Source organism: Pecten maximus, chromosome 12 (assembly GCF_902652985.1).
Source record: "Pecten maximus chromosome 12, xPecMax1.1, whole genome shotgun sequence".
NCBI lineage: Eukaryota > Metazoa > Mollusca > Bivalvia > Pectinida > Pectinidae > Pecten > Pecten maximus.
The window spans coordinates 17,152,327-17,179,857 of record NC_047026.1 but is presented as its reverse complement, the minus strand read 5'-3'; the positions used below and the strand labels follow the sequence as shown (position 1 = coordinate 17,179,857).

General features: G+C 40.7%; 1 protein-coding gene across 3 annotated transcripts in view; it reads right to left on the bottom strand.

The window, feature by feature from the left end:
* Positions 1-1,465: 1,465 nt before the first annotated feature.
* LOC117339295 (pentatricopeptide repeat domain-containing protein 3, mitochondrial-like) overlaps positions 1,466-27,531 on the bottom strand; it is a 41,074-nt gene continuing 15,008 nt past the window's right edge. For all 3 annotated transcript variants that reach the window (XM_033900807.1, XM_033900808.1, XM_033900809.1), the window contains 16 exons: positions 25,367-25,457; positions 25,043-25,103; positions 24,492-24,574; positions 23,600-23,741; positions 21,796-21,849; positions 15,518-15,580; positions 15,163-15,191; positions 13,751-13,860; positions 11,336-11,414; positions 10,761-10,851; positions 7,776-7,861; positions 6,217-6,281; positions 5,792-5,881; positions 4,318-4,371; positions 3,557-3,605; positions 1,466-2,294 (listed from right to left, as the gene is read on the bottom strand). In XM_033900807.1, the coding sequence (XP_033756698.1) occupies positions 2,262-2,294; positions 3,557-3,605; positions 4,318-4,371; positions 5,792-5,881; positions 6,217-6,281; positions 7,776-7,861; positions 10,761-10,851; positions 11,336-11,414; positions 13,751-13,860; positions 15,163-15,191; positions 15,518-15,580; positions 21,796-21,849; positions 23,600-23,741; positions 24,492-24,574; positions 25,043-25,103; positions 25,367-25,457 (1,180 nt within the window). In that variant the 3' untranslated portion in view covers positions 1,466-2,261. The remainder of the gene's footprint in view (positions 2,295-3,556; positions 3,606-4,317; positions 4,372-5,791; positions 5,882-6,216; positions 6,282-7,775; positions 7,862-10,760; positions 10,852-11,335; positions 11,415-13,750; positions 13,861-15,162; positions 15,192-15,517; positions 15,581-21,795; positions 21,850-23,599; positions 23,742-24,491; positions 24,575-25,042; positions 25,104-25,366; positions 25,458-27,531) is intronic.

Genomic DNA, 27,531 nt, shown 5'->3' with positions numbered 1-27,531 from the left:
GAAAAGTACTGGAGGAATATATCTTTTACTTCATATTGATGTTACCTTTGGTTCCTGGTTGTGCTGTGCCTATTCAATTTCAAGTTTGATCAGGAAAACAATACAGCCGATAGCCAGCTAGCTGTCTTGAATTTTCACAGCTGAAGTTTGTAATAGCTATTTCTTGAATGGAGAGAAATTTCTCAAAACTTCACAAGTAGGTTCCCCTTGGTCATATGTTGTATCCATTATAAATGGGTCCAATTAAGAAAACAAAATTGCTGACAGGCAGTCGTCTTGGATTTTCACATCTGAAATTTGTTACTGGATATATTTCGGAAAGATCTTGGGTCATCTTAGACTTCGTATGTAGGTTCCCCATGTTAACAGAACACAGGTCAAATATAAAAGCCCTATCTCGTTTGGTTAATATATTCTGGTCAAGGTTAAAAATTTAATTTGAAAGTAGGTCAAAGGTCAGCAAAAGGAACAAAAATCAGTAATGAAAACACTGTTTTTATGGATATGGACACAGAGGGTATAGCAATAGTCCTGCATTGTGTCCCAGCGAGCTAAAAAAGGCTATTTCTAACTTGCTATATATGTACTCCACATTTTTGTGAGTCTGACTACTGGTTTGCCAATTGTCAGTATAATGGGTTCCTTCAGATAGGTACCACTATAAAGTCAGCATATTTAACAATACAAAACCAAAACAGCAATACACTGAAATTTAAACCTTTAAATCTCTTCTAATTATATTTATTCAAAAACTAAATTCGTCTGTAAAGTGATTTTGAAAAAATTACTTGACTATGAAATCATTTGAAGACAAAAAAAAAAGAGAGACATTTTTATCCCCAAATGACAAATGACGAGAGGGATCTTCTGCAACTAAAAATTGACCTGTCATTTACCGGTACTCATATTGAAATTACGTACCAACTTTCACCAACATACCTTGAGGCATGGCTGAGAAAACTGAGTGGACAGACGTACAGGGAGGAAACCAAAAGTTGCATGTTAATACTGTACCAGTACCGGGGTATGTATTATTAGTGAAGATTGTAACTGGTTAGATCCTTGAGTCTATTTTTCATTAATTTGAATGTCTCTGCTGGCACATTTCATTCAGACATTCTTGTATATCCATGTATACATATACCTCATCTGCCCCTATGGTAAGTGACCTTGACCCAAAAACCCTGAAGCTCTAAGTTAACTTGTAGCTACTCATACTGAAGTTACATACCAATTTTCACCAACATACCTTGAAGCACGGCTGAGAAAACTAGAGAAAACTGAGTGGATGGACTGATTGACAGACAGGCAGGCTGACTGACACGGAGGAAACCAATTTCCCCTTGGTTTCACCTGTAGGGGACTAATAAATACCAAATTTTCATATCTTAATCACAAGTGACCATTTTTTAAATGATCTGTTTCTCCAGTAATCACAAACAACACAAAAATAATCTGTACATCATTCATTTTCTTTTATCAACTTGCTTTTATTTTACCAATACATGTACATGTATGTTTTTTTTAATTTTTCATACTATTTATCATCCAAAAACCAATGCCTACTGATTTACAATGTGTTCATCCCAAATGATAGATCTTATAGTTGATCACTCTCGGGTGCACACACACACACACACACAAAAATTCTGCCAACAATCACACAGATTTAAATTATACCTATCAAAACAATACAAATTTTACAGCAACAGTGACACATTCACACAATGATGGACCACACCATGTTTTCGCCAAATAAATTTATTACCATATTTTTCCTAAAATAATAGCCTAACCCAGTGAAAAGTTCAATTGTTCAAGTCTGATGAGGACTTACTTCTGAACCACTATTTTAAGACTGATGATTCTGAAAATGAAGAATGGGGCTTATTTGTGGGCAATGGCTTATTTTGCGGATAAATATGGTAGTGAGAGAAATCCTGGTGGATGCTTTAGTCAAGTTAAGCTGGCCTGACAGAAGAGATGGTCTCTTAAGTGGTGGCCTCGCAAGACATGTCCAACCGTACAAACTGACAGAAGATCCAGGCTCTGACTGACAAGAGAAAAGGTGCTGTCCTGACAGATGAGTGGTCTCTGAACACAAGTTCAATCAAATGATAAAAGGTACAATTCTGATGGGAATATTTCAACATTCTGGCATCACCGATTTACTATTGAAGACCAAACATCAAGGAGTCTAATGCATTGTTCATGATTTTCTGTGCCTCTTCAATTTTCAAAATCTTTTGTAGCAAAGAAACTTATAGAAAGTTTCTCATGTAAGCTTCAACTCTCTGAAAAGAAATTAGACAACTTTTAAAAATAATTCATTTGTTTTGCGAGTCAATTTTACTCTAAATCACAAACAACGAATCTGTGTAGCTTAAAAGAAACACAATTTCACTTAATATTTTAACTTCTGGTTTGCAAATAATTAAATCATAGTTTTTTTTCTTTAGTATTTCCTGTCTGAATTTTGTCATAAAAAGTACCATAAGATAGACTAACAAGATGCCAAGAGGGCCTGCATCGCTCTGACACCTGGATGTGGCAGTAAATCTGGGGAAACATTCTACATTTCTACAAAGAATGATTTTGAAGAATTTGCTATATTTTTCAAAAAACGCCCATGGCGGACCAGACCAAACCGTTTATACGAAACTGGTTCCCATTAACCCAAGGATGCTTCAGACCAAATATTGACCTATTTCTTTCATTCCTACAGAAGGATTTTAACCAATTTTGTGCAAATTGCCTCGTGTGGACACACCACTCAGGCCCACGATTTATACCAAACTGGTTATTCTTCACACAAAGATGCACCACACCAAATCTGTTTGAAAACTGCTCAGTGGTTCATGACCAATAGTGTAAGGTTGACAGACAACGAATGCTGCACCACAGCTAATTTAATCTAATAAATGAGAAGCATATCTGTAATAAGTGTAGCAGAGCAAATCTCAAGAGTCTAAGCTATACATTAAATTTGTGCTTCCTGTATTTTCCTGTATCTTACCTACTCTGGTGGACAAACTGTTAAAGAGGCTCTTTAAGTTAAGGGAATTGGTATAACCCAGAACTGATGTTATAGTCGTATTTAATACCCAGGCCTGATATTACAGTCGAACTTAATACCCAGGTATAATGTTACAGTCGAACTTAATACCCAGGTATAATGTTATAGTCGTACTTAATACCCAGGTATAATGTTACAGTCGTACTTAATACCCAGGTATAATGTTACAGTCGTACTTAATACCCAGGTATAATGTTACAGTCGTACTTAATACCCAGGTATAATGTTACAGTCGTACTTAATACCCAGGTATAATGTTACAGTCGTACTTAATACCCAGGTATTATGTTACAGTCGTACTTAATACCCAGGTATAATGTTACAGTCGTACTTAATACCCAGGTATAATGTTACAGTCGTACTTAATACCCAGGTATAATGTTACAGTCGTACTTAATACCCAGGTATAATGTTACAGTCGTACTTAATGCCCAGGTATAATGTTAAACCCACACCAGTAAATATACATAGCATTCATACCTCTGCCTTGTCACTGTCTCCCTTGTCGACACAATGTTGATGTAGTTCACTGAAACATTAAAGAAATATCTTCCATCAAATACACAAATTTCGATAACCTATAGCCATGAAGTTATGACACAACAATGAAGGAGATCAAATGGTTTAATAATAGCTAGCACAGATTTTAACAACACAGTACCCATACTGTGCACAAAACAGCTGTTCAAGGCCAATCCATGTCAGTTTCCATTTCTTATGATGAACTGGCTTGATAAATTTTCTGCTTATAAAAGAAGTTGAAATTCTGACTTTGGCTCAGTCTTATTCATTTTAAAATCCTATAACAAACTATTGTCTCTGGTCTTGTGAACTTCCTTACTATACGTTACGATAGAGTATATATTCTGGGCATAACCAACTGATAATGCGCTTTCAATTCATCATTTATAAGCTGTGTTTACTTAGAAGTTTTTAAGGGAATCAAATAAATAATTATGCACAAATATTTCAAATATAATGTAAATCAATCAAACTCTTCACTGTCTTGAATTTTTTTTTGTAAAAGTAATCTCCACAGATACATAATCTAAAGTTAATCAGAAAAAATGCTTTTGCATACACATCTGTATTCATTTGTTCCTGCAAAATAGCTGTCCCACTCTTTCATAAAATCACTTTAACGTATCACAAATCAAAATGAAACAAATTTTTTTAAAAGAAAGTTCAGATAAGAAAATATGGTATGGAGAAAAATGAATTATAATGAATTGAATACTTACACACAATGATTTTTTGTAAATCCTCTGTAGTCCTCACCCAACTCAAAATACTCCCTGAAACGATAACAAAATGACACTTAAACATCTTTCTATACAAGTTAAGTGTTAATGTCAAAATCTGTGGCATCTAACTTCCATACGTAATTTCTAAGTTCCCCAAGAATTCTATTATCAAACTCTCTTCAGTTTCATGGACTCGGTCAGCAGCATCCCCTGATTAGCTAATTATGTAACTTCCAATCTACCCGAGTGTAACTGAAGTCTAGTCAAGTACCACAGCTGTTATAGCGACGCGGCCCAATACAATGAATAAATGTTGTACAGTATTTAGTCTTATATATTTTTTTGTTCACAAAGTGCAGTTTATCATCATCTATACAAGTCTGGTTCAAACACACTCCCAATATTTGTTCAGTTTATCATTGTCTATTCAAGTCAGGTTCAAAACTCCCACCCCAATATTTCTACAATACCATCATCTATCTACAATAAAAAATGTATACAAGTCTGGTTCAACAAAACATCAATCCCAATATTTGTATACCAGGTAGTCAGACAAGAATGACCTGTCGTGTTGACCTTTTCGTGGAATATTCAAAGTAGGTGATTTTATTTGTGCATAGGTATGTCAACCTGTAAATTGATGTTTTGGTGCATCGAGTACATAATACACGTTGGGGAGTAACTGCAAAACGATTTCTCCAATACAATATTGCATATTGTATTAATCACAAAAAAATACAAGGGATTGACAGCGAACAGTGGAAGGTGTTATAAAAATATGCAATATAATTAAGCTTATTGTGTCACACGCTCAATGTGCCTATTCTCACAGGTAAAATGAAGAAGAAAAGATGACAGATGCCATTGTTGATTAGTATATATTAAATAACAATTGATAGTTAAGATTATGAAGCGTATTTACATATCTTGATTATCGCAGTCGTTGGGATATCTCATTGAAAGTTGTCTCAAGTGTTAATAGTTTAGTCGAATAGTCAAGTTTCCAGCAGTACGACATAAATTGAATGTAGAATTGAAAAAAAAATTTTAAAAAAATATGTACCGATACATGTTAAGCAACGCACAACAAAAACTAGAACTGTCGCCATGATGGCTGACTAATACCCCGCAATCCACATGAGTCAATGGACAAATGGAAAGGTGGCTGGAATATGTGGTGTTCAACCTAAAGAGAATTTAGTCATAAGTTTTGCTGAAATCAGTCCACAGGCAGACGGACGGACAGACAACCCAATTCCAGTATACCTCCCCCCTAATATCGTTGTGGGGGTATAAAAAATATATCTTACGATGGGAAAAATACCCTACAGGATTCTAACCCATAACACTGTCACCAGTACTTTGGTAATGTACCACTTAGCCCACACGACTGATTTGTCAATGTGGATAGTCATGAACATTATTTGTAACTGTTGCATATATACAAATCCAAAAGCACCAGAAAACTTACCATGCTTGCTCTAAGTGGCCTGCTTTCAAACTGACTTTGCTCGCAACCATCAGATAATTCAGTTCTGATTTATTTCTATTTGAAAAATTTCTGAAAAGCACAGCACAATACAGATTTAATATTAACAAAGGGCGATTCCATTATTTGTAGAGATAACTATTTTACCTTCACTTAACAGGTAAATTAGCATTATTGGTAGTGCAAAGATAAATCTGTCTTTGCATACGAAATGACAGCTTACACATATTTGAAAACAACATTTCACATTATGATTTGTCAAACAATGATTCTTTTTATATATACTTACATTAATTGATACATTTGAAAAAAAAATATGTGCAAATAATTTCCGAGCCTTACCTCAAAACGTGTATTTTCACAGAATAACCAGTGATTGATATCTACACAAAGAAGAATATTCTCACCTCTTCAACATTCTTACGGCATCATCCTTTATATATTCAAAGCTAATGGCTACTTCCTGTAACAACTGAAAACAAAGATTGATCCTGTTATAAACAATGAAATCAATCACCACTCATGAATATTCATTTAGTATCAAAATGACCTATTCTGCCATTTATTATATCTATGCAGAGGAGTTAATCAATAAAAATATATAATAATCGATTTGAAAATACCTTGTATGCTATAACCAAGAGGCCCAGAAGGCTTGGATATTTCGAGATTATGGCAAAACACTCATCCAAATAACCTTGATCTTTGGTCAGTTGACTCCTTGTTTAATTCTGACCAACAAAATATTTATCAGAAAAAAAAAGATACAAAATCTGACCTTGAACTTTTGGCCTAATGATCTTGACCTTGATTTTGGACTTCCTTATGTATTTTTGTGAATTAAAAGTCTTGACTAATTTCATGTAAATTAATCAATAAATACTAAGAACTATCAGCCGATGGACAGCGAGACAGACTTATGGACAGACAAAGTGAGTGCTTAAGGACACCCACATCTCTTATATATATATATATATATATATATATATGGGGACCTTAAATTAAGACAAAATCCTGTAGTCAAATATGAATGATATCCAGCACATAGTTATGGAGAAGAAGTCATTTATGGAAATATAGCCAAATTGCTCCCTTTTAGCCACACCCAAACGTCTCCTGGGCAGGGCCCAGCCCCACCATTTGTAAAATTTTGAATCCCCACCACCTAGCTTAAGAAGAAATTAAATTGTTGATGTATGGACACTGGACAACCGTCGACAGATGGACGGACACAAAGTTATGGCATAAGCTCACATTGGTTCTTCTGAAAAGTGTAGAGAAAATCAGTCTTCTATGGAAGATTAGTGAATGACTCTAAAGCTCCAGAACCAGGCAATATGGAGGTAATACTCACAGGTATGAAAACATGTCCGCAAAATTTGGAGTTGGCATGAAGGGGGGTATGTTTGTATGTACAAATGTAATATATTTATTCTTATTGATAGAACATCACACTCCTGTTATGTCATATATACTCTATAACCTTTCTGCAAACAAGACATTTCTTTAAAAATAAAAAATTCTTTATTACAATTTAAGTACAGGGTGTTCCAAAAAGCCTGTCCTGAATTTTTAACATTATAAAAACAATAAAACATTGATTGTAGAAATATGACATATATTATCTTAAAGAGTAGTATCATACAATTTCATTAGTGTGCAATTTTCATTAAAACTTCAAAAATTTCTTGCAGCATTGCCAAATTAATGCAAAATTCAAAAATGTCATGCGACATCATTTTTACCGATCATGCAACATGTAACGTCATTTTAAGCTACTCTTTGGTCTCCCAGACATGTTTTTGTTTTGTCATCAATTGTTCCATGTTGCTCAAACTGGAAACAATACATAATACATAGGACATTGTATTAACTTTAATCAAATTTCTCGGTGTGAAAATTTGAAAAACTTTTGAAAAATCCAACCACACATGAAACAGCTATATCTGTATGTAAATACACAAACCTCGGGAGGACCACTGATGGTATCAACGACATTCAAAGCCTCTTGAAAATGATCAGAATCCAATTTCTTTCCGTTTAGGTAAATGTCTGAAAAATAAAATAATAACAAGAGTTACCTATTATGTCTTGCCTGTACGGCATTGTCAGGATACAGTTAGTTTTAAGTAAACTCCAAAATTCACTAAAATTTCAGTATTTTTTCCAAAAACAACCAAAACAAAAGGCCCATAGACCTTAACAGTCACCTAACACTAATTGTAAAAAAAAAAAGAACCATGTATCCAACTTCTAGCATACAGATTTAAAACTATAGTACATTGGCCCTTGATAATCCGGACACTGTCGTTCACAGTCCAGTTTTCTGGACAGCAGAATTTTGTTGAATTCGTAAATAAATCTGTTGCGAAAGAGTTATTTCCCTTGATTATATACACCTGGAAACATTTAAATGACACCGAATAAATTATTTGAGATATTTTCGTGAATATGAATATTTACATATGTGTATTACATTTTGTATATGCTTCTTGTTTTGGTTTACGTTTCTTTCCTTCTAAAATTGGATTAAATGATTTTTTAAGAGGAACATCTTAAGTAAATTTTTAAGTTACCCATTACGGAGCGGCTTCCGTATAGCAAACGACGATGATGCTATATATGTTTAAACCGACGTTTCTGAATAATGTCAAAATAACGCAAAGGCTTGGTTCACATTTTTGTGGGACTTTTACGGGGTTTAAAAAACCTGAAATAACTGTGTATAATAAAATCTTTCAATGCATCGTTGTTACACACTTTGTCTTCGTGAAATACTTTCTATTTAAACAATATCTAAATTTGTGTGAATTATATTACAGAAATTCTTTCTGTATATCACTTATGATCAATAACAATCATATCTTGGTTACGTATGTTAGTTTATGGATTCGTACATAATAACTACAGAATAACATTTGTTGATATCATAGTTATCATCTGCTTTACGTTTGAAACAAAAACAAGACCAGTCAATAATCCTTTCATTAATTCGCTGTATAGAAAAGCAAAGTACCGTTACAAAAACTGAGTTGCACATGTAAATGGCTGGGGCCAGGACCTCACAGTGGTTACTATGACTACTCAGTTAATCAAGCGAGCTAGCTGTTCACCAGTAGACGGGTGGTTGACCCAGGTTTTTTTTCTCTATGTGGTGAGAAATCAAGCGAGTTAGCTGTTCACCAGTAGACGGGTGGTTGACTCAGGTCTTTTTTCTCTATGTGGTGAGAAAAATCGTCTGGAATATACTGTGGGAATTTTACTAATGAAAATACATTCCACTCCCAAACTGGAGTTCTGGATTTGGAATCCGAATTTCGGGACTGATGAGTACAAATAATGTTACAGAAATACGTTCCTGGACATTGCCGTCAGGATTGTGAGTTTTCCGGAAAATCGGTGTCCGGATTATCACAGGTCCACTGTATGATAATATTTTATAACTATATAACTCTGATATGTTAGGAGGCATACCACATTATCTCACCGGATACATCCTAACTACACATATGACATATGAGTGAAATTGGCCAACAGACCTTAAATAGTAATTGTTTGCGGAAACCAATATTCTATTTATAGGAACACGGACCGCTGACCTTCAGACCTAAAACACAGATCCCAAGCAAGCACTTCCACTAAAGAAACATTTAACAAAATTCATTATACGAAATTTGAGTGAAATCAGCCGACTTAACTTAAGGGTCATCTATATAGCAGAATAATGTTGAATTTCAAACACGAATAAATAGCTTAAAAATTGCACAAAAATAGTCATGTAATATACCAAAATGTTTGTTTGGACATGTAGTGTCTTAAAATCACAAATAATTTGATGTAGATGCTAACAATTTCTTCTATAGAGTTACTTTGTGGTAAGTTGTAGCATGGAATAATTCTAAGCCACAAAAATAACCAAACCTGAAAAATAGCCCAGATGTCATGCTCACAGATGTCTATAGCACAGGGTAGGAGCATTTGTTTGACCGGATTTGACTTTATGTAGGTATAAAGACATATTTTGTTTTGACCTTGAAATGCAAATGGCGGCTGTGGATGATATCCCACAAATATGGCATGAAGGGAGGCATTTCAGCCATTAAAAATGCTCCTATATAATACGTTTAAGACATCTGAATATAGTAAGAATGACCATTTTAAGACAAATTGTCAAACTGGTGAGTTTTGGACCTTTTTCAGAAATATATATCTTTTACCCCAAACTCAACGGATGAACATTTTTTCCTAAAAACAGTCTTCCTGCCATGTCTAGAGTTCTCTATAGTACATGTGTATCTAAAATGAGCATTTTTGACGTTTGAAATACCTTCTTATATGCCATAATTGTCTGATCTTATTCACAACCGCCATTTGCATTTCAAGGTCTAAATAAAATCAGTGTTAATACATATCATAAAGTCTAATCTAGTCAAACCAATGCTCCTATTTTGTGCTTTAGACCCTTGTGATCAAAACGACATGACTGTTTTGCACAATAAATGAGATACAAATGAGTTAATTATGTCCCCCTGAAACATGCATTTTTCTCATGTTTTGTTGAAATTTACGAACTACTGAACAAATTGAATGTCAACAGCAAGGCCCGCAGTTTGAAATGATACATATCAAAATTTTATCAAGTTATTTCTATTAAATAACACCCTAGTAGGGATGTATAACCTTGTAAAATATCAACTGTTTTGGCTGGATTTGCTGTTTACATGCCCCTTAATATATAATTGCGGACAATAATATTCTATTTATAATGCAGTGGCATTGACCTTTTACCTTCAAACCTATAAAGTAATCGTAATTGACTTATTCGGTAGAGTGTACCATACCCATCTATGATAGATAATATTATTCAGCTGTGTAAGCCTTTTGTTAAACATTTATAACACTTTAGCCCCTGTGGTGTATAATCAGTAAATATTTCCATGTATGATCCTACCTCTTAACAGTTTTGGCACGTGCTGAAAATTGTTATGAAGCTTCATAATTCTCCAAAGACGACGCAAAGGTAATGTAAATGTTGAGATTTTCTGAAATAAAACGCACCAAATGAAATCTTTAAGTGTAATGATCTAGAGAGTAAACCATATCTCAATTACAAAAAAATCATAATTCATATCTTCAATATCTATATACCTGATATTTCATTCCTTGTGTCCATGTGTACACATTTGATTTACGTGGACATAGCCTAACTACGTTTTTTCAGCTCTTTCACATCAAATTTGACTGCTGTAGCTACATGTACCTACACCATCTGAGAAGCTGAGCCACAACGTTTGTATGATAACAAGGATGTCAATAACCAATCTAATCTTTTTTCCATCACAAGGCGACAAAAATCATACAATGTTTTTTTTTGCTGTGACAAAGGAGCAGAATTCTTATAATACATTATGATTTAAATCCTGATTATGTATAAATTATAAAAAATAACTTGTCAAACAATATGTCCAGTTAAAATCTACAACCAGATAGAATCTGTCATCATAGGTATTCATATGTCATACTTACGTGGGGTACAAGTTTATCGTACATTTCCATGATATTTTCTAATGTATCGTTGAATATCAAAGCATACAACAATGAGCGGCTGAAACAAGAGGATTACAATAAGATATTACGGAGTAAATCTGAGATAAATACAAGTTTTTGTAACATTTTATTTTTTAGAAATTACATGTTAATTATTTCAATGTTTTAAAAATTCAACAAGGAGATTCAGTGAATTACAGCTCCCCCCTCCCACCAAATGTGAAGTTATGTGCCAAGAATGCTCTGATGATAAATAAACCCGATGAATATTTACTGATATTGGGTCCTGTTCGTTTATGCCGACAAACCGGTTCGTCAGTTTTTAAATGTAATATTTCAAACACATATTTTAACGGACCTGCAAGTTAATACAGGCCTTGGAAATCTTTGTCAATGCTCGTCTGAAAACAATATAAAATCACCAGGTCCGTATTTATTTCATAAACGAACAACATCAGTCAAAGTGGTCTAACCGTTTTGACCGCAAAAACGAAAACGGCCTAGGTGTCCTTTTGACCATGAATTTGGATTTAGTGTCACCTATTCATTATTTGATTGCATGTAAACATATAATCTTACTACCACTTCTTGAATAAGAAATATTTGAAAGAATATGGTTGTTTTTTTCGTGTGAATGGTCTCCATCACAGTAGTTCTGAAGTGTGGGTTAATGACTGACTTTTGGTACTCGGCACACGGCCTCATTAAGTTGAACCTATGCCTAAAGTATGAAGTGCCGATGTGGAAAAGTGTAGGAGATAGAGCCCGATCAAGATAATGTGCTGAAGGACAGTCAGTCGGAAACTGTCCCCTCCCCTCCCCCATTTTCCGGCAGGAAACTAATAAATAAATGTCAATATACAGGATAATTTCTATCCAAATAAAGTCAGGAATAGGGAATGATTTAAGCCGGAAAAATAGGACAGTACACAATGAATAACATAGTCAACCCTGTTTGTATTGTAAATTCAAAATGGAAACTGACTTACTAGTTAATGATTAAATTAAAGGTGAGATTTGATTTACTTACTAGTAGGCTCTAGATTCCTCCACGCTGTAAATGTATTTACTTACTAATAGGCTCTACATTCCTCCGAGCTGTAAATGTATTTACTTACTAGAAGGCTCTAGATTCCTCCACGCTATAAATGTATTCACTTACTAGTAGGCTCTAGATTCCTCCACGCTGTAAAAGTATTTACTTACTAATAGACTCTACATTCCTCCGAGCTGTAAATGTATTTACTTACTAGTAGGCTCTAGATTCCTCCGAGCTGTAAATGTATTTACTTACTAGTAGGCTCTACATTCCTCCGAGCTGTAAATGTATTTACTTACTAGTAGGCTCTAGATTCATCCACGCTGTAAATGTATTTACTTACTAGTAGGCTCTAGATTCTTCCACGCTGTAAATGTATTTACTTACTAGTAGGCTCTAGATTCCTCCACGCTTTAAATGTATTTACTTACTAGTAGGCTCTAGATTCATCCACGCTGTAAATGTATTTACTTACTAGTAGGCTCTAGATTCCTCCACACTGTAAATGTATTTACTTACTAGTAGGCTCTACATTCCTCCGAGCTGTAAATGTATTTACTTACTAGTAGGCTCTAGATTCCTCCACGCTGTAAATGTATTTACTTACTAATAGGCTCTAGATTCCTCCACGCTGTAAAAGTATTTACTTACTAGTAGGCTCTAGATTCCTCCAAGCTGTAAATGTATTTACTTACTAGTAGGCTCTAGATTCCTCCACGCTGTAAATGTATTTACTTACTAGTAGGCTCTATATTCATCCATGCTGTAAATGTATTTACTTACTAGTAGGCTCTAGATTCTTCCACACTGTAAATGTATTTACTTACTAGTAGGCTCTAGATTCCTCCAAGCTTTAAATGTATTTACTTACTAGAAGGCTCTAGATTCCTCCACACTGTAAATGTATTCACTTACTAGTAGGCTTTATATTCCTCCATGCTGTAAATGTATTTACTTACTAGTAGGCTCTATATTCATCCACGCTGTAAATGTATTTACTTACTAGTAGGCTCTAGATTCTTCCACACTGTAAATGTATTTACTTACTAGTAGGCTCTAGATTCCTCCACGCTGTAAATGTATTTACTTACTAGTAGGCTCTAGATTCCTCCATGCTGTAAATGTATTTACTTACTAGTAGGCTCTAGATTCCTCCACGCAGTAAATGTATTCACTTACTAATAGGCTCTAGATTCCTCGGAGCTGTAAATGTATTTACTTACCAGTAGGCTCTAGATTCCTCCACACTGTTAAAGTATTTACTTACTAGTAGGCTCTACATTGCTCCACACTGTAAATGTATTTACTTACTAGTAGGCTCTAGATTCCTCCACGCTGTAAATGTATTCACTTACTAATAGGCTCTAGATTCCTCCACGCTGTAAAAGTAGTGCCCTTCTCCTAAGATACGAAACACTCTGTCTACCTCCTTCGCCATATTAGGACTTCTCAATGGATTATCTACCTTAAAGATAACAAGATCATGTTATATATGATATCATTACTTAGAAGTTTTTGAGGGTTGTTATGGCCTTTTAAGGGGTTGTCATGGCCTACAAATTTAAGGGGATGTCACAGCCTACAAATTTAAGGGTATGTCATGACCTACAAATTGAAGGAAATATCATGGCCTACAAATTTAAGAGGATGTCATGGCCTACAAATTTCAAAGGATGTCATGGCCTACCAAGGGATGTCATGGCCTGCAAGTTTAAATGGATGTTATGGCCTAGAGGTTTTAATGGATGTCATGGCCTACAAGTTTCAAGCAATAGAATGGCCTACAAGTTTTAAGGGATAGAATGGCCTACAAGTTTTAAGGGATAGAATGGCCTACGAGTTTTAATGGATGTCATGGCCTACAAGTTTTAATGGATGTCATGGCCTACAAGCTTTAATGGATATCATGGCCTACAAGTTTTAATAGATGTCATGGCCTACAAGTTTTAATGGATGCCATGGCCTACAAGTTTTAAGCGATAAAATGGCCTACAAGTTTTCAGGGATGGAATGGCCTATAAGTTTTAAGGAATATAATGGCCTACAAGTTTTAATGTATATCATGGCCTACAAGTTTTAATGGATGTCATAGCCTACAAGTTTTCAGGGATAGAATGGCCTATACATTTTAATAGATGTCATGGCCTACAAGTTTTAATGGATGTCATGACCAATAAGTTTTAATAGATGTCATGACCAATAAGTTTTAATAGATGTCATGGCCTACAAGTTTTAAGGGATGTCATGACCAATAAGTTTTAATAGATGTCATGGCCTACAAGTTTTAATGGATGTCATGGCCTACAAGTTTTAATAGATGTCATGGCCTACAAGTTTTAAGGGATATCATGGCCTACAAGTTTTAAGGGATGTCATGGCCTACAAGTTTTAAGGGATGTCATGGCCTACAAGTTTTAATGGATATAATGGCCTACAAGTTTTAAGGGATAGAATGGCCTACAAGTTTTAATGGATATCATGACCAATAAGTTTTTATTAATAGATGTCATGGCCTACAAGTTTTAATAGATGTCATGGCCTACAAGTTTTACTGGATGTCATAGCCTACAACTTTTAATAAATGTCATGACAAATAAGCTTTTAAGGTTGTCATAGCCTTTAGGTATTAATGAATGTTATGGTCTATAGGTCTTAAGGGATGTTATGACCTACAATGAACAAATTAAAAGGACTGTCATGGCTTACAATTATACTAAACTGCTACTAAGTTAAGGGCATAATGAACACTATACATGTATATACTTACTGCTTTCATGGCATCTATGAAGAATCTCACTGAAAAGCAGATTGAAATAGAATAGACAAAAGACAAATATGATAATTGTCTTAATTCATTAAACAAATCATTAACTGGTAGGTATAGGGTATTACATTGTTTTAAAGTACCAATTGATCCATTTCTGTCCTATCCCTGATCCTATGTAATCGGTTTGAAATGGAATGAAATCACAACATTCTTTTTTTCTTCATATACTAAAAAAACTTCTACAACATAAAAGGAATGAAAAAGCCAACCCCAATTCTGAGAGAAACAATTAAACATTGAAGATGGCTAGATTTTTATCCACTTCAGTGACATATCAATCACACCAATTACTTACTTTCCTCTTCTGAGGCAGCCTTAATGTTTTCCGCCTCCACATGTTTCAGGATCTGTTGTAAATCTGTCATGAGGATAATAGAAAATAACTTGAGTTTTCTAACTTATTTATTTCTATTGCTGGGTAGTAGGGCTGGGGTAGTTGGGGTAGTAGTAGGGCTGGGTAGTAGGGCTGGGGTAGTAGGGCTGGGTAGCTGGGGTAGTAGGGCTGGGGTAGTAGGGGTGGGTAGTAGGGCTCGGGTAGTAGGGCTGGGTAGTAGGGCTGGGGTAGTAGGCCTGGGGTAATAGGGCTGGGGTAGTAGGGCTTGGGTTGTAGGGCTGGGGTAGTAGGGCTGGGTAGTAGGGCTGGGTAGCTGGGGTAGTAGGGCTGGGGTAGTAGGGGTGGGGTAGTAGGGGTGGGATAGTAGGGGTGGGTAGTAGGGCTCGGGTAGTAGGGCTGGGGTAGTAGGGCTGGGGTAGTTAGGCTGGGTAGTAGGGCTGGGATAGTAGGGGTGGGTAGTAGGGCTCGGGTAATAAGGCTGGGGTAGTAGGGGTGGGCAGTAGGGCTCGGGTAATAGAGCTGGGGTAGTAGCGCTGGGGTAGTAGGGCTGGGTAGTAGGGCTGGGATAGTAGGGGTGGGTAGTAGGGCTCGGGTAATAGGGCTGGGGTAGTAGGGCTGGGGTAGTAGGCCTGGGGTAGTAGGGCTGGGTAGTAGGGGTGGGTAGTAGGGCTGGGGTAGTAGGGCTGGGTAGAAGGGCTGGGGTAGTAGGGGTGGGTAGTAGGGCTGGGATAGTAGGGGTGGGTAGTAGGGCTGGGGTAGTAGGGCTGGGTAGTAGGGCTGGGGTAGTAGGGCTGGGTAGTAGGGCTGGGGTAGTAGGGCTGGGTAGTAGGGCTGGGGTAGTAGGGCTGGGTAGTAGTGCTGGGGTAATAGGGGTGTGTAGTAGGGCTGGGGTAGTAGGGCTGGGTAGAAGGGCTGGGGTAGTACAGCTGGGTAGTAGGGGATGGGTAATAGGGCTGGGTAGTAGGGCTGGGGTAGTAGGGCCAGGGTAGTAGGGGTGGGTAGTAGGGCCAGGGTAGTAGGGCTAGGTAGTAGGGCTGGGGTAGTAGGGCTGGGTAGAAGGGCTGGGGTAGTAGGGCTGGGTAGAAGGGCTGGGGTAGTAGGGCTGGGTAGTAGGGCTGGGTAGAAGGGCTGGGGTAGTAGGGCTGGGGTAATAGGGTTGTGTAGTAGGGCTGGGGTAGTAGGGCTGGGTAGAAGGGCTGGGGTAGTACAGCTGGGTAGTAGGGCCGGGGTAGTAGGGCTGGGGTAGTAGGGCCTGGGTAGTAGGGCTGGGTAAGAGAGCTGGGTAGTACAGCTGGGTAGTAGGGCTGGGGTAATAGGGCTGGGGTAGTAGGGCTGGGGTAATAGGGCTGGGGTAGTAGGGCTGGGTAAGAGAGCTGGGTAGTACAGCTGGGTAGTAGGGCTGGGGTAGTAGGGCTGGGTAGTAGGGCTGGGGTAGAAGGGCTGGGGTAGAAGGGCTGGGGTAGTAGGGCTGGGGTAGTAGGCCTGGGGTAGTAGGGCTAGGTAGTAGGGGTGGGGTAGAAGGGCTGGGGTAGTAGGCCTGGGGTAGTAGGGGCTGGGGTAGTAGAGCTGGGTAGCTGGGGTATTAGGGGTGGGGTAGTAGGGCTGGGGTAGTAGGCCTGGGGTAATAGGGCTGGGGTAGTAGGGCTTGGGTTGTAGGGCCAGGGTAGTAGGGCTGGGTAGTAGGGCTGGGGTAGTAGGGCTGGGTAGTAGGGATGGGGTAGTAGGGCCAGGGTAGTAGGGCTAGGTAGTAGGGCTGGGGTAGTAGGGCTGGGTAGAAGGGCTGGGTAGTAGGGGTGGGTAGTAGGGCCTGGGATAGTAGGGGGTGGGTAGTAGGGCCAGGGTAGTAGGGCTAGGTAGTAGGGCTGGGGTAGTAGGGCTGGGGTAGGAGGGCTGGGTAGAAGGGCTGGGGTAGTAGGGCTAGGTAGTAGGGGCCTGGTAGAAGTGGCTGGGGGTAGTAGGGCTGGGTAGATGGGGTGTGTAGTAGGGCTGGGGGTAGTAGGGCTGGGTAGAAGGGCTGGGGTAGTACAGCTGGGTAGTAGGGCCGGGGTAGTAGGGCTGGGGGTAGTAAGGGGCTGGGGTAGTATGGGCTGGGTAAGAGGGCCTGGGTAGTACAGCTGGGTAGTAGGGCTGGGGTAATAGGGCTGGGGTAGTAAGGCTGGGGTAGTAGGGCTGGGTAGAGGGCTGGGGTAGTAGGGCTGGGTAGTAGGGCTGGGGTAGAAGGGCTGGGGTAGTAGGGCTGGGGTAGTAGGCCTGAGGTAGTAGAGCTGGGGAAGTAGGGCTGGGATAGTAGGGGTGGGTAGTAGGGCTCGGGTAATAGGGCTGGGGTAGTAGGGGTGGGTAGTAGGGCTGGGGTAGTAGAGCTGGGTAGCTGGGGTATTAGGGGTGGGGTAGTAGGGCTGGGGTAGTAGGCCTGGGGTAATAGGGGCTGGGGTAGTAGGGCTTGGGTTGTAGGGCCAGGGTAGTAGGGCTGGGTAGTAGGGCTGGGGTAGTAGAGCTGGGTAGTAGGGATGGGGTAGTAGGGGTGGGTAGTAGGGCCAGGGTAGTAGGGCTGGGGTAGTAGGGCTGGGGTAGTAGGGCTGGGATAGTAGGGGTGGGTAGTAGGGCTCGGGTAATAGGGCTGGGGTAGTAGGGCTGGGGTAGTAGGCCTGGGGTAGTAGGGCTGGGTAGTAGGGGTGGGTAGTAGGGCTGGGGTAGAAGGGCTGGGGTAGTAGGGGTGGGTAGTAGGGCTGGGATAGTAGGGGTGGGTAGTAGGGCTGGGGTAGTAGGGCTGGGTAGTAGTGCTGGGGTAGTAGGGCTGGGTAGTAGTGCTGGGGTAGTAGGGCTGGGTAGTAGTGCTGGGGTAATAGGGGTGTGTAGTAGGGCTGGGGTAGTAGGGCTGGGTAGAAGGGCTGGGGTAGTACAGCTGGGTAGTAGGGATGGGTAATAGGGCTGGGTAGTAGGGCTGGGGTAGTAGGGCCAGGGTAGTAGGGGTGGTAGTAGGGCCAGGGTAGTAGGGCTAGGTAGTAGGGCTGGGGTAGTAGGGCTGGGGTAGTAGGGCTGGGGTAGTAGGGCTGGGTAGAAGGGCTGGGGTAGTAGGGCTGGGTAGTAGGGCTGGGTAGAAGGGGCTGGGGTAGTAGGGCTGGGGTAATAGGGTTGTGTAGTAGGGCTGGGGTAGTAGGGCTGGGTAGAAGGGCTGGGGTAGTACAGCTGGGTAGTAGGGCCGGGGTAGTAGGGCTGGGGTAGTAGGGGCTGGGGTAGTAGGGCTGGGTAAGAGAGCTGGGTAGTACAGCTGGGTAGTAGGGCTGGGGTAATAGGGCTGGGGTAGTAGGGCTGGGGTAGTAGGGCTGGGGTAGTAGGGCTGGGTAAGAGAGCTGGGTAGTACAGCTGGGTAGAAGGGCTGGGGTAGTAGGGCTGGGTAGTAGGGCTGGGGTAGAAGGGCTGGGGTAGAAGGGCTGGGGTAGTAGGGCTGGGTAGTAGGCCTGGGGTAGTAGGGCTAGGTAGTAGGGCTGGGGTAGAAGGGCTGGGTAGTAGGCCTGGGGTAGTAGGGCTGGGGTAGTAGAGCTGGGTAGCTGGGGTATTAGGGGTGGGGTAGTAGGGCTGGGGTAGTAGGCCTGGGGTAATAGGGCTGGGGTAGTAGGGCTTGGGTTGTAGGGCCAGGGTAGTAGGGCTGGGTAGTAGGGCTGGGGTAGTAGAGCTGGGTAGTAGGGATGGGGTAGTAGGGGTGGGTAGTAGGGCCAGGGTAGTAGGGCTAGGTAGTAGGGCTGGGGTAGTAGGGCTGGGTAGAAGGGCTGGGGTAGTAGGGGTGGGTAGTAGGGCTGGGATAGTAGGGGTGGGTAGTAGGGCCAGGGTAGTAGGGCTAGGTAGTAGGGCTGGGGTAGTAGGGGCTGGGTAGAAGGGCTGGGGTAGTAGGGCTGGGTAGAAGGGCTGGGGTAGTAGGGCTAGGTAGTAGGGCTGGGTAGAAGGGCTGGGGTAGTAGGGCTGGGGTAATAGGGGTGTGTAGTAGGGCTGGGGTAGTAGGGCTGGGTAGAAGGGCTGGGGTAGTACAGCTGGGTAGTAGGGCTGGGGTAGTAGGGGCTGGGGTAGTAGGGGCTGGGGTAGTAGGGCTGGGTAAGAGAGCTGGGTAGTACAGCTGGGTAGTAGGGCTGGGGTAATAGGGCTGGGGTAGTAGGGCTGGGGTAGTAGGGGCTGGGTAGAAGGGCTGGGGTAGTAGGGCTGGGTAGTAGGGCTGGGGTAGAAGGGCTGGGGTAGTAGGGCTGGGGTAGTAGGCCTGAGGTAGTAGAGCTGGGGAAGTAGGGCTGGGTAGTAGGCCTGGGGTAGTAGGGCTGGGATAGTAGGGGTGGGTAGTAGGGCTCGGGTAATAGGGCTGGGGTAGTAGGGGTGGGTAGTAGGGCTGGGGTAGTAGAGCTGGGTAGCTGGGGTATTAGGGGTGGGGTAGTAGGGCTGGGGTAGTAGGCCTGGGGTAATAGGGCTGGGGTAGTAGGGCTTGGTTGTAGGGCCAGGGTAGTAAGGGCTGGGTAGTAGGGGCTGGGGTAGTAGAGCTGGGTAGTAGGGATGGGGTAGTAGGGGTGGTAGTAGGGCCAGGGTAGTAGGGCTGGGGTAGTAGGGGTGGGTAGAAGGGCTGGGGTAGTAGGGGTGGGTAGTAGGGCTGGGATAGTAGGGGTGGGTAGTAGGGCTGGGGTAGTAGGGGTGGGTAGTAGGGCTGGGGTAGTAGGGCTGGGTAGTAATGCTGGGGTAGTAGGGCTGGGTAGTAGGGCTGGGGTAGTAGGGCTGGGTAGAAGGGCTGGGGTAGTACAGGTGGGTAGTAGGGATGGGTAATAGGGCTGGGTAGTAGGGCTGGGGTAGTAGGGCCAGGGTAGTAGGGGTGGGTAGTAGGGCCAGGGTAGTAGGGCTAGGTAGTAGGGCTGGGGTAGTAGGGCTGGGTAGAAGGGCTGGGGTAGTAGGGCTGGGTAGAAGGGCTGGGGTAGTAGGGCTAGGTAGTAGGGCTGGGTAGAAGGGCTGGGGTAGTAGGGCTGGGGTAATAGGGGTGTGTAGTAGGGCTGGGGTAGTAGGGCTGGGTAGAAGGGCTGGGGTAGTACAGCTGGGTAGTAGGGCCGGGGTAGTAGGGCTGGGGTAGTAGGGCCTGGGTAGTAGGGGCTGGGGTAGTAGGGCTGGGTAAGAGAGCTGGGTAGTACAGCTGGGTAGTACAGCTGGGTAGTAGGGCTGGGGTAATAGGGCTGGGGTAGTAGGGGCTGGGTATAAGGCTGGGGGTAGTAGGGCTGGGTAGAAGGGCTGGGGTAGTAGGGCTGGGGTAGTAGGGCTAGGTAGTAGGGCTGGGGTAGTAGGCCTGGGGTAATAGGGGTGTGTAGTAGGGCTGGGGTAGTAGGGCCTGGGTAGTAGGGGTGGGTAGTAGGGCTGGGGTAGTAGGGCTGGGGTAGTAGGGCCGGGGTAGTAGGGCCGGGGTAGTAGGGGTGGGTAGTAGGGCCTGGGTAGTAGGGCCTGGTAGTAGGGCTGGGGTAGTAGGGCTGGGTAGTAGGGCCTGGGTAGTAGGGCTGGGTAGTAGGGCCGGGGTAGTAGGGCCGGGGTAGTAGGGCCTGGGTAGTAGGGGTGGGTAGTAGGGCCTGGTAGTAGGGCCTGGGTAGTAGGGCTGGGGTAGTAGGGCCGGGGTAGTAGGGCTGGGGTAGTAGGGCTGGGGTAGTAGGGCTGGGGTATTAGGGGCTGGGGTAGTAGGCCTGGGGTAGTAGGGCCTGGGTAGTAGGGGTGGGTAGTAGGGCTGGGGTAGTAGGGGTGGGTAGTAGGGCCTGGGTAGTAGGGCTGGGTAGTAGGGCCTGGGTAGTAGGGCTGGGTAGTAGGGCCTGGGTAGTAGGGCTGGGTAGTAGGGCTGGGTAGTAGGGGTGGGTAGTAGGGCTGGGTAGTAGGGCTGGGTAGTAGGGCCTGGGTAGTAGGGCTGGGGTAGTAGGGCTGGGTAGTAGGGCCTGGGTAGTAGGGCTGGGGTAGTAGGCCTGGGGTAGTAGGGGTGGGTAGTAGGGCCTGGGTAGAAGGGCAGGGGTAGTAGGAGGGGAATTTTCATTTTAACATGTTTTGTAACAGGACATAATTATAAAGAAACATTTATATTATGAAAACAATTTTCTGGATTTTCTATTTCAAACTCATGACTTTAATTTGCTTGTAAAATTTAAAAATACATTTATATTACAATGTTTTCAAAATGTTTCAGGGACAAAGTCAGTTTGTAGAATTGCTTCTTTCCATATCACATTTATGAGATTCATCGTGCTTACCTTGTGAAGATATTATGAATTTCAGGAAGGGTCTACACATGGACAAGGAAGGTTCTGGGCACAAAATAAAAACAAAGTTAATTAAACCAGCATAACTCTAAAAACAATGTTACATCTTAGTTTCTGTTTAAGAGTACAAAATTAATGCAAATAAAAGCAAACTGAGCAAATACACTTATGCCCTCTATAGATGGCAAAGTGTAACATTTGACCTTTAACCTTGTGTGTGGTGTTGTGTGCTTATTAACTGATTTAAAAACCTTTAGTTTACCACTTTAAAATTGATGATTCTTCCAAAATGAAGATGGGGGCTTATGAGCACAGGATTATTTGCAGCTTATTTAGGTTCATGCTACAAGTATGATGTTCGATTGACAAGAAGTTTATGAAATACAGCCCAAACAATCTACAGCGTGGAACGATGGAAGGACAGATTCCCACAGGGGGGACATATTACAGTGTGGAACGATGGAAGGACTGATTCCTACAGGGGGACATATTACAGCGTGGAACGGTGGAAGGACTGATTCCTACAGGGGGACATATTACAGCGTGGAACGATGGAAGGACTGATTCCTACAGGGGGACATATTACAGTGTGGAACGATGGAAGGACTGATTCCTACAGGGGGACATATTACAGCGTGGAACGATGGAAGGACCTATTCCTACAGGGGGACATATTACAGTGTGGAACGATGGAAGGACTGATTCCTACAGGGGGACATATTACAGTGTGGAACGATGGAAGGACTGATTCCTACGGGGGGACATATTACAGTGTGGAACGATGGAAGGACTGATTCCTACGGGGGGACATATTACAGTGTGGAACGATGGAAGGACTGATTCCTACGGGGGGACATATTACAGTGTGGAACGATGAAAGGACTGATTCCTACGGGGGGACATATTACAGCGTGGAACGATGGAAGGACTGATTCCTTCGGGGGGACATATTACAGCGTGGAACGATGGAAGGACTGATTCCTACAGGGGGACATATTACAGTGTGGAACGATGAAAGGACTGATTCCTACAGGGGGAAATATTACAGTGTGGAACGATGGAAGGACTGATTCCTACAGGGGGACATATTGCAGTGTGGAACGATGGAAGGACTGATTCCTACAGGGGGACATATTGCAGTGTGGAACGATGGAAGGACCGATTCCTACAGGGGGACATATTACAGTGTCGAACGATGGAAGGACTGATTCCTACGGGGGGACATATTACAGTGTGGAACGATGGAAGGACTGATTCCTACAGGGGGACATATTGCAGTGTGGAATGATGGAAGGACTGATTCCTACGGGGGGACATATTACAGTGTGGAACGATGGAAGGACTGATTCCTACAGGGGGACATATTGCAGTGTGGAATGATGGAAGGACTGATTCCTACAGGGGGACTAATTACAGCGTGGAACGATGGAAGGACTGATTCCTACAGGGGGACATATTACAGCGTGGAACGATGGAAGGACTGATTCCTACAGGGGGACTTAACCTCCCCCCGGTAGTAATAGTGACTTTGACCTGAAAACCTTGAAACTTAAACTTGTCTGAGATATTATGGTCTTTTATCAATGTGTGAAGTTTGATCAAAATCCCTAAGGAATGAAGCTGCTGGAGTGCTGATGAACTTTGGCGGTACATACATATATATACACATGTACATGTATATATACGTACATATAGTCCCCCTTTTTACACTGATGGGGGATTAACAATCAAAATCCCAAGTTAGCAAAACATTTGTACCATAGAATCTAAAGATAATTGTTAAATGTGACATTACTCATTCCTAGGGCTTTGACTTCACTTAAGATCTTAGAAAAGAAGACAGATTCAGAACATTCTAAGCCTGGTCCAGAAGCTAATCGGGAAAATGTCTCCTGTGTGGGAGCCACTCCTGCTGCCTTCATGTCCCTGAGGAGGTCCTACAACACATAAAATGTAAAAACATTCATACACGATTCAATTCAAACACTAAATATCCATAAATAGGATTTGGATGTCCTTACAAGTATGTTAAAAATATGTATGGTATGTTTGCTTTGTTCTTTACTCCAGACAAATGATTACAAAATTGTCATACCATTCATAATTCCTGACAAATAACAACAAAGTACATACTATTTGAATTGACTGAGTAAAAAAGTCCTAATTTTTCTGATAAATGTTGACAAAACAACATACATGTACCTTGGTATATAACTCGAGTGTATATATATTGTATTTATCATGGATTAGTACTGTATTTGTACTCAAATAGCACCCACCCCTAGTATAAAAGTTAAGTACCTTATTTATCCTCAAATAAGCACTGTCTCCTGGTGTAAAAGCTTAGTACCGTACTTATCCTCAAATAAGTCCCTTCCCCTGGTGTAAAAGTTTAACATTGTATTTATACTCAAATAAACTCCTTCCCCTGGTGTTTAAGTTTAACACTGTATTTATACTCAAATAAACTCCCTCCCCTAGTGTAAAAGCTTAGTATCGTATTTATCCTCGAATAATCCCCCTCCCCTCTTGAAAAAGTATTTAAGTTTAGGGAGGGCTTATTCGTGAACCACTTTTAGCTCACCAATACTTATATTAATATTAAAATTGATAATTCTACAAAAATAACGGGGAGCATATTTCTGGGTATGGACTTCTTTACAGATAGATAGGATAAGACAACTTACTATCGCAGTGTCAGGAGGTAAGGTCAATGCCTTTGACCACCAAGGATTTGCTGACAGGAGAGCATGGAAGATGTCTCTATCACCTATCAGAGGACAACACATACATAAGTAAGGGTCATGTAACATAAGTAAAGGTCATATCATTTCCTTTTGTTGACTTCAGTAGTACTCCATGCTAACTAGCCACTGGCCACATGTTAATACACATCTATGCATTGTATTAGCCTCCAAGAATAATGAAATGTCTTCTCTTTGAGGTATTTTGGATATCATCACGGATATGCAGTATATCCTAGCAAAATCGGTGGAAATTGGCTGAGTGGTTCTTGAGAAGTTATTTAAAATCTATGGACAGATTCTAGTCGTACTGCCAATTCTATAATATCACAATAATTAAACAAATAAATGAGAACTAAACTCAAAATTACAACTAAAGAATGATAAAGAATGTTGTCATATCTGATTAAAATCACTGATTATCTTTATTTGGCATGCTAACTAAAGAAGAATTTGTTTTAATTAGAATACTAGACATTAATTTTCAGACTTACATTTCAATCCTTTGCCTTTCATCTCTTTATAGTATCCCAGTGCTGTCTCTATATGTTCATTCTGTGAAAAGGTAAATATAAATTAATGAAATAACCTGACAATGCCTTGTTTGTAGTGTTTCTGAAGATATCATGGAATATCAACTAGGAATTCCCATGTTAAAATTACATACAAATATTTTGAGAGACAAGACAGAAAAAGTTCTTACATCTCATTTTTATCAGTACCAAGGGGCCAATTTCAATCAAGGGTTCAAACTCTATATTATAGAGGTTAATGGATATTGATGACTTGAGTTTTAAATTACACTCCTCATACTTTACCTTACAACAGCCAAGGATGACAGCTTTATATATCCGTGGAGTCTTTTCTACCGTCAGTGAGGACATGAGCTTGTGCACAAACTCGTCAGATCTGAAGAAAGTTGCGAACAATCTCATATCATCCATAATGATTTATTTTTTTCATATGAATGATCATTTTTTGATATGTGTTGGTGTAGGAAAATTACAATTTGTTTGACATCGTGTTGGTGTAGGATTGTTACAAATTGTTTGACAATGTGATGGTGTAGGATTGTTACAAATTGTTTGACAATGTGATGGTGTAGGATTATTACAAGTCATTTGACATTGTGTTGGTGTAGGATTGTTACAAGTTATTTGACATTGTGTTGGTGTAGGATTGTTACAAGTTATTTGACATCGTGTTGGTGTAGGATTCTTATAAGTCGTTTGACATCGTGTTGGTGTAGGATTGTTACAAGTTATTTGACATCGTGTTGGTGTAGGATTGTTTCAAGTTATTTGACATCGTGTTGGTGTAGGATTCTTATAAGTCGTTTGACATCATGATGGTGTAGGATTCTTATAAGTCGTTTGACATCATGTTGGTGTAGGATTGTTACAAACTGTTTGACATCATGATGGTGTAGGATTGCTACAAATCGTTTGACATCATAATGGTGTAGGATTGTTACAAATCGTTTGACATCATGATGGTGTAGGATTGTTACAAATTATTTGACATCATGATGGTGTAGGATTATTACAAATTATTTGACATCATGATGGTGTAGGATTGTTACAAATCGTTTGACATCATGATGGTGTAGGATTGTTACAAATTATTTGACATCATGATAGTGTAGGATTGTTACAAATTGTTTGACATCATGTTGGTGTAGGATTGTTACAAATCGTTTGACATCATGATGGTGTAGGATTGTTTCAAGTTATTTGACAATGTGATGGTGTAGGATTGTTATAAATTATTTGACATCATGATAGTGTAGGATTGTTACAAATCGTTTGACATCATGATGGTGTAGGATTGTTACAAATTGTTTGACATCATGATAGTGTAGGATTATTACAAGTCATTTGACATCATGTTGGTGTAGGATTGTTACAAATTGTTTGACATCATGATGGTGTAGGATTGTTACAAATTGTTTGACATCATGTTGGTGTAGGATTGTTACAAATCGTTTGACATCATGATAGTGTAGGATTGTTACAAATTATTTGACATCATGATAGTGTAGGATTGTTACAAATTGTTTGACATCATGTTGGTGTAGGATTGTTACAAATCGTTTGACATCATGATAGTGTAGGATTGTTTCAAGTTATTTGACAATGTGATGGTGTAGGATTGTTACAAATTATTTGACATCATGATAGCGTAGGATTGTTACAAATCGTTTGACATCATGATGGTGTAGGATTGTTACAAATTGTTTGACATAATGATAGTGTAGGATTATTACAAGTCATTTGACATCATGTTGGTGTAGGATTGTTACAAATTGTTTGACATCATGATGGTGTAGGATTGTTACAAATTGTTTGACATCATGTTGGTGTAGGATTATTACAAGTCATTTGACAATGTGATGGTGTAGGATTGTTACAAATTATTTGACATCATGATAGTGTAGGATTGTTACAAATCGTTTGACATCATGATGGTGTAGGATTGTTACAAATCGTTTGACATCATGATAGTGTAGGATTATTACAAGTCATTTGACATCATGTTGGTGTAGGATTGTTACAAATTGTTTGACATTATGATGGTGTAGGATTGTTACAAATTGTTTGACATGTTGGTGTAGGATTGTTACAAATCGTTTGACATCATGATAGTGTAGGATTGTTACAAATTATTTGACATCATGATAGTGTAGGATTGTTACAAATTGTTTGACATCATGTTGGTGTAGGATTGTTACAAATCGTTTGACATCATGATGGTGTAGGATTGTTTCAAGTTATTTGACAATGTGATGGTGTAGGATTGTTACAAATTATTTGACATCATGATAGTGTAGGATTGTTACAAATCGTTTGACATCATGATAGTGTAGGATTGTTACAAATCGTTTGACATCATGATGGTGTAGGATTGTTACAAATTGTTTGACATAATGATAGTGTAGGATTATTACAAGTCATTTGACATCATGTTGGTGTAGGATTGTTAC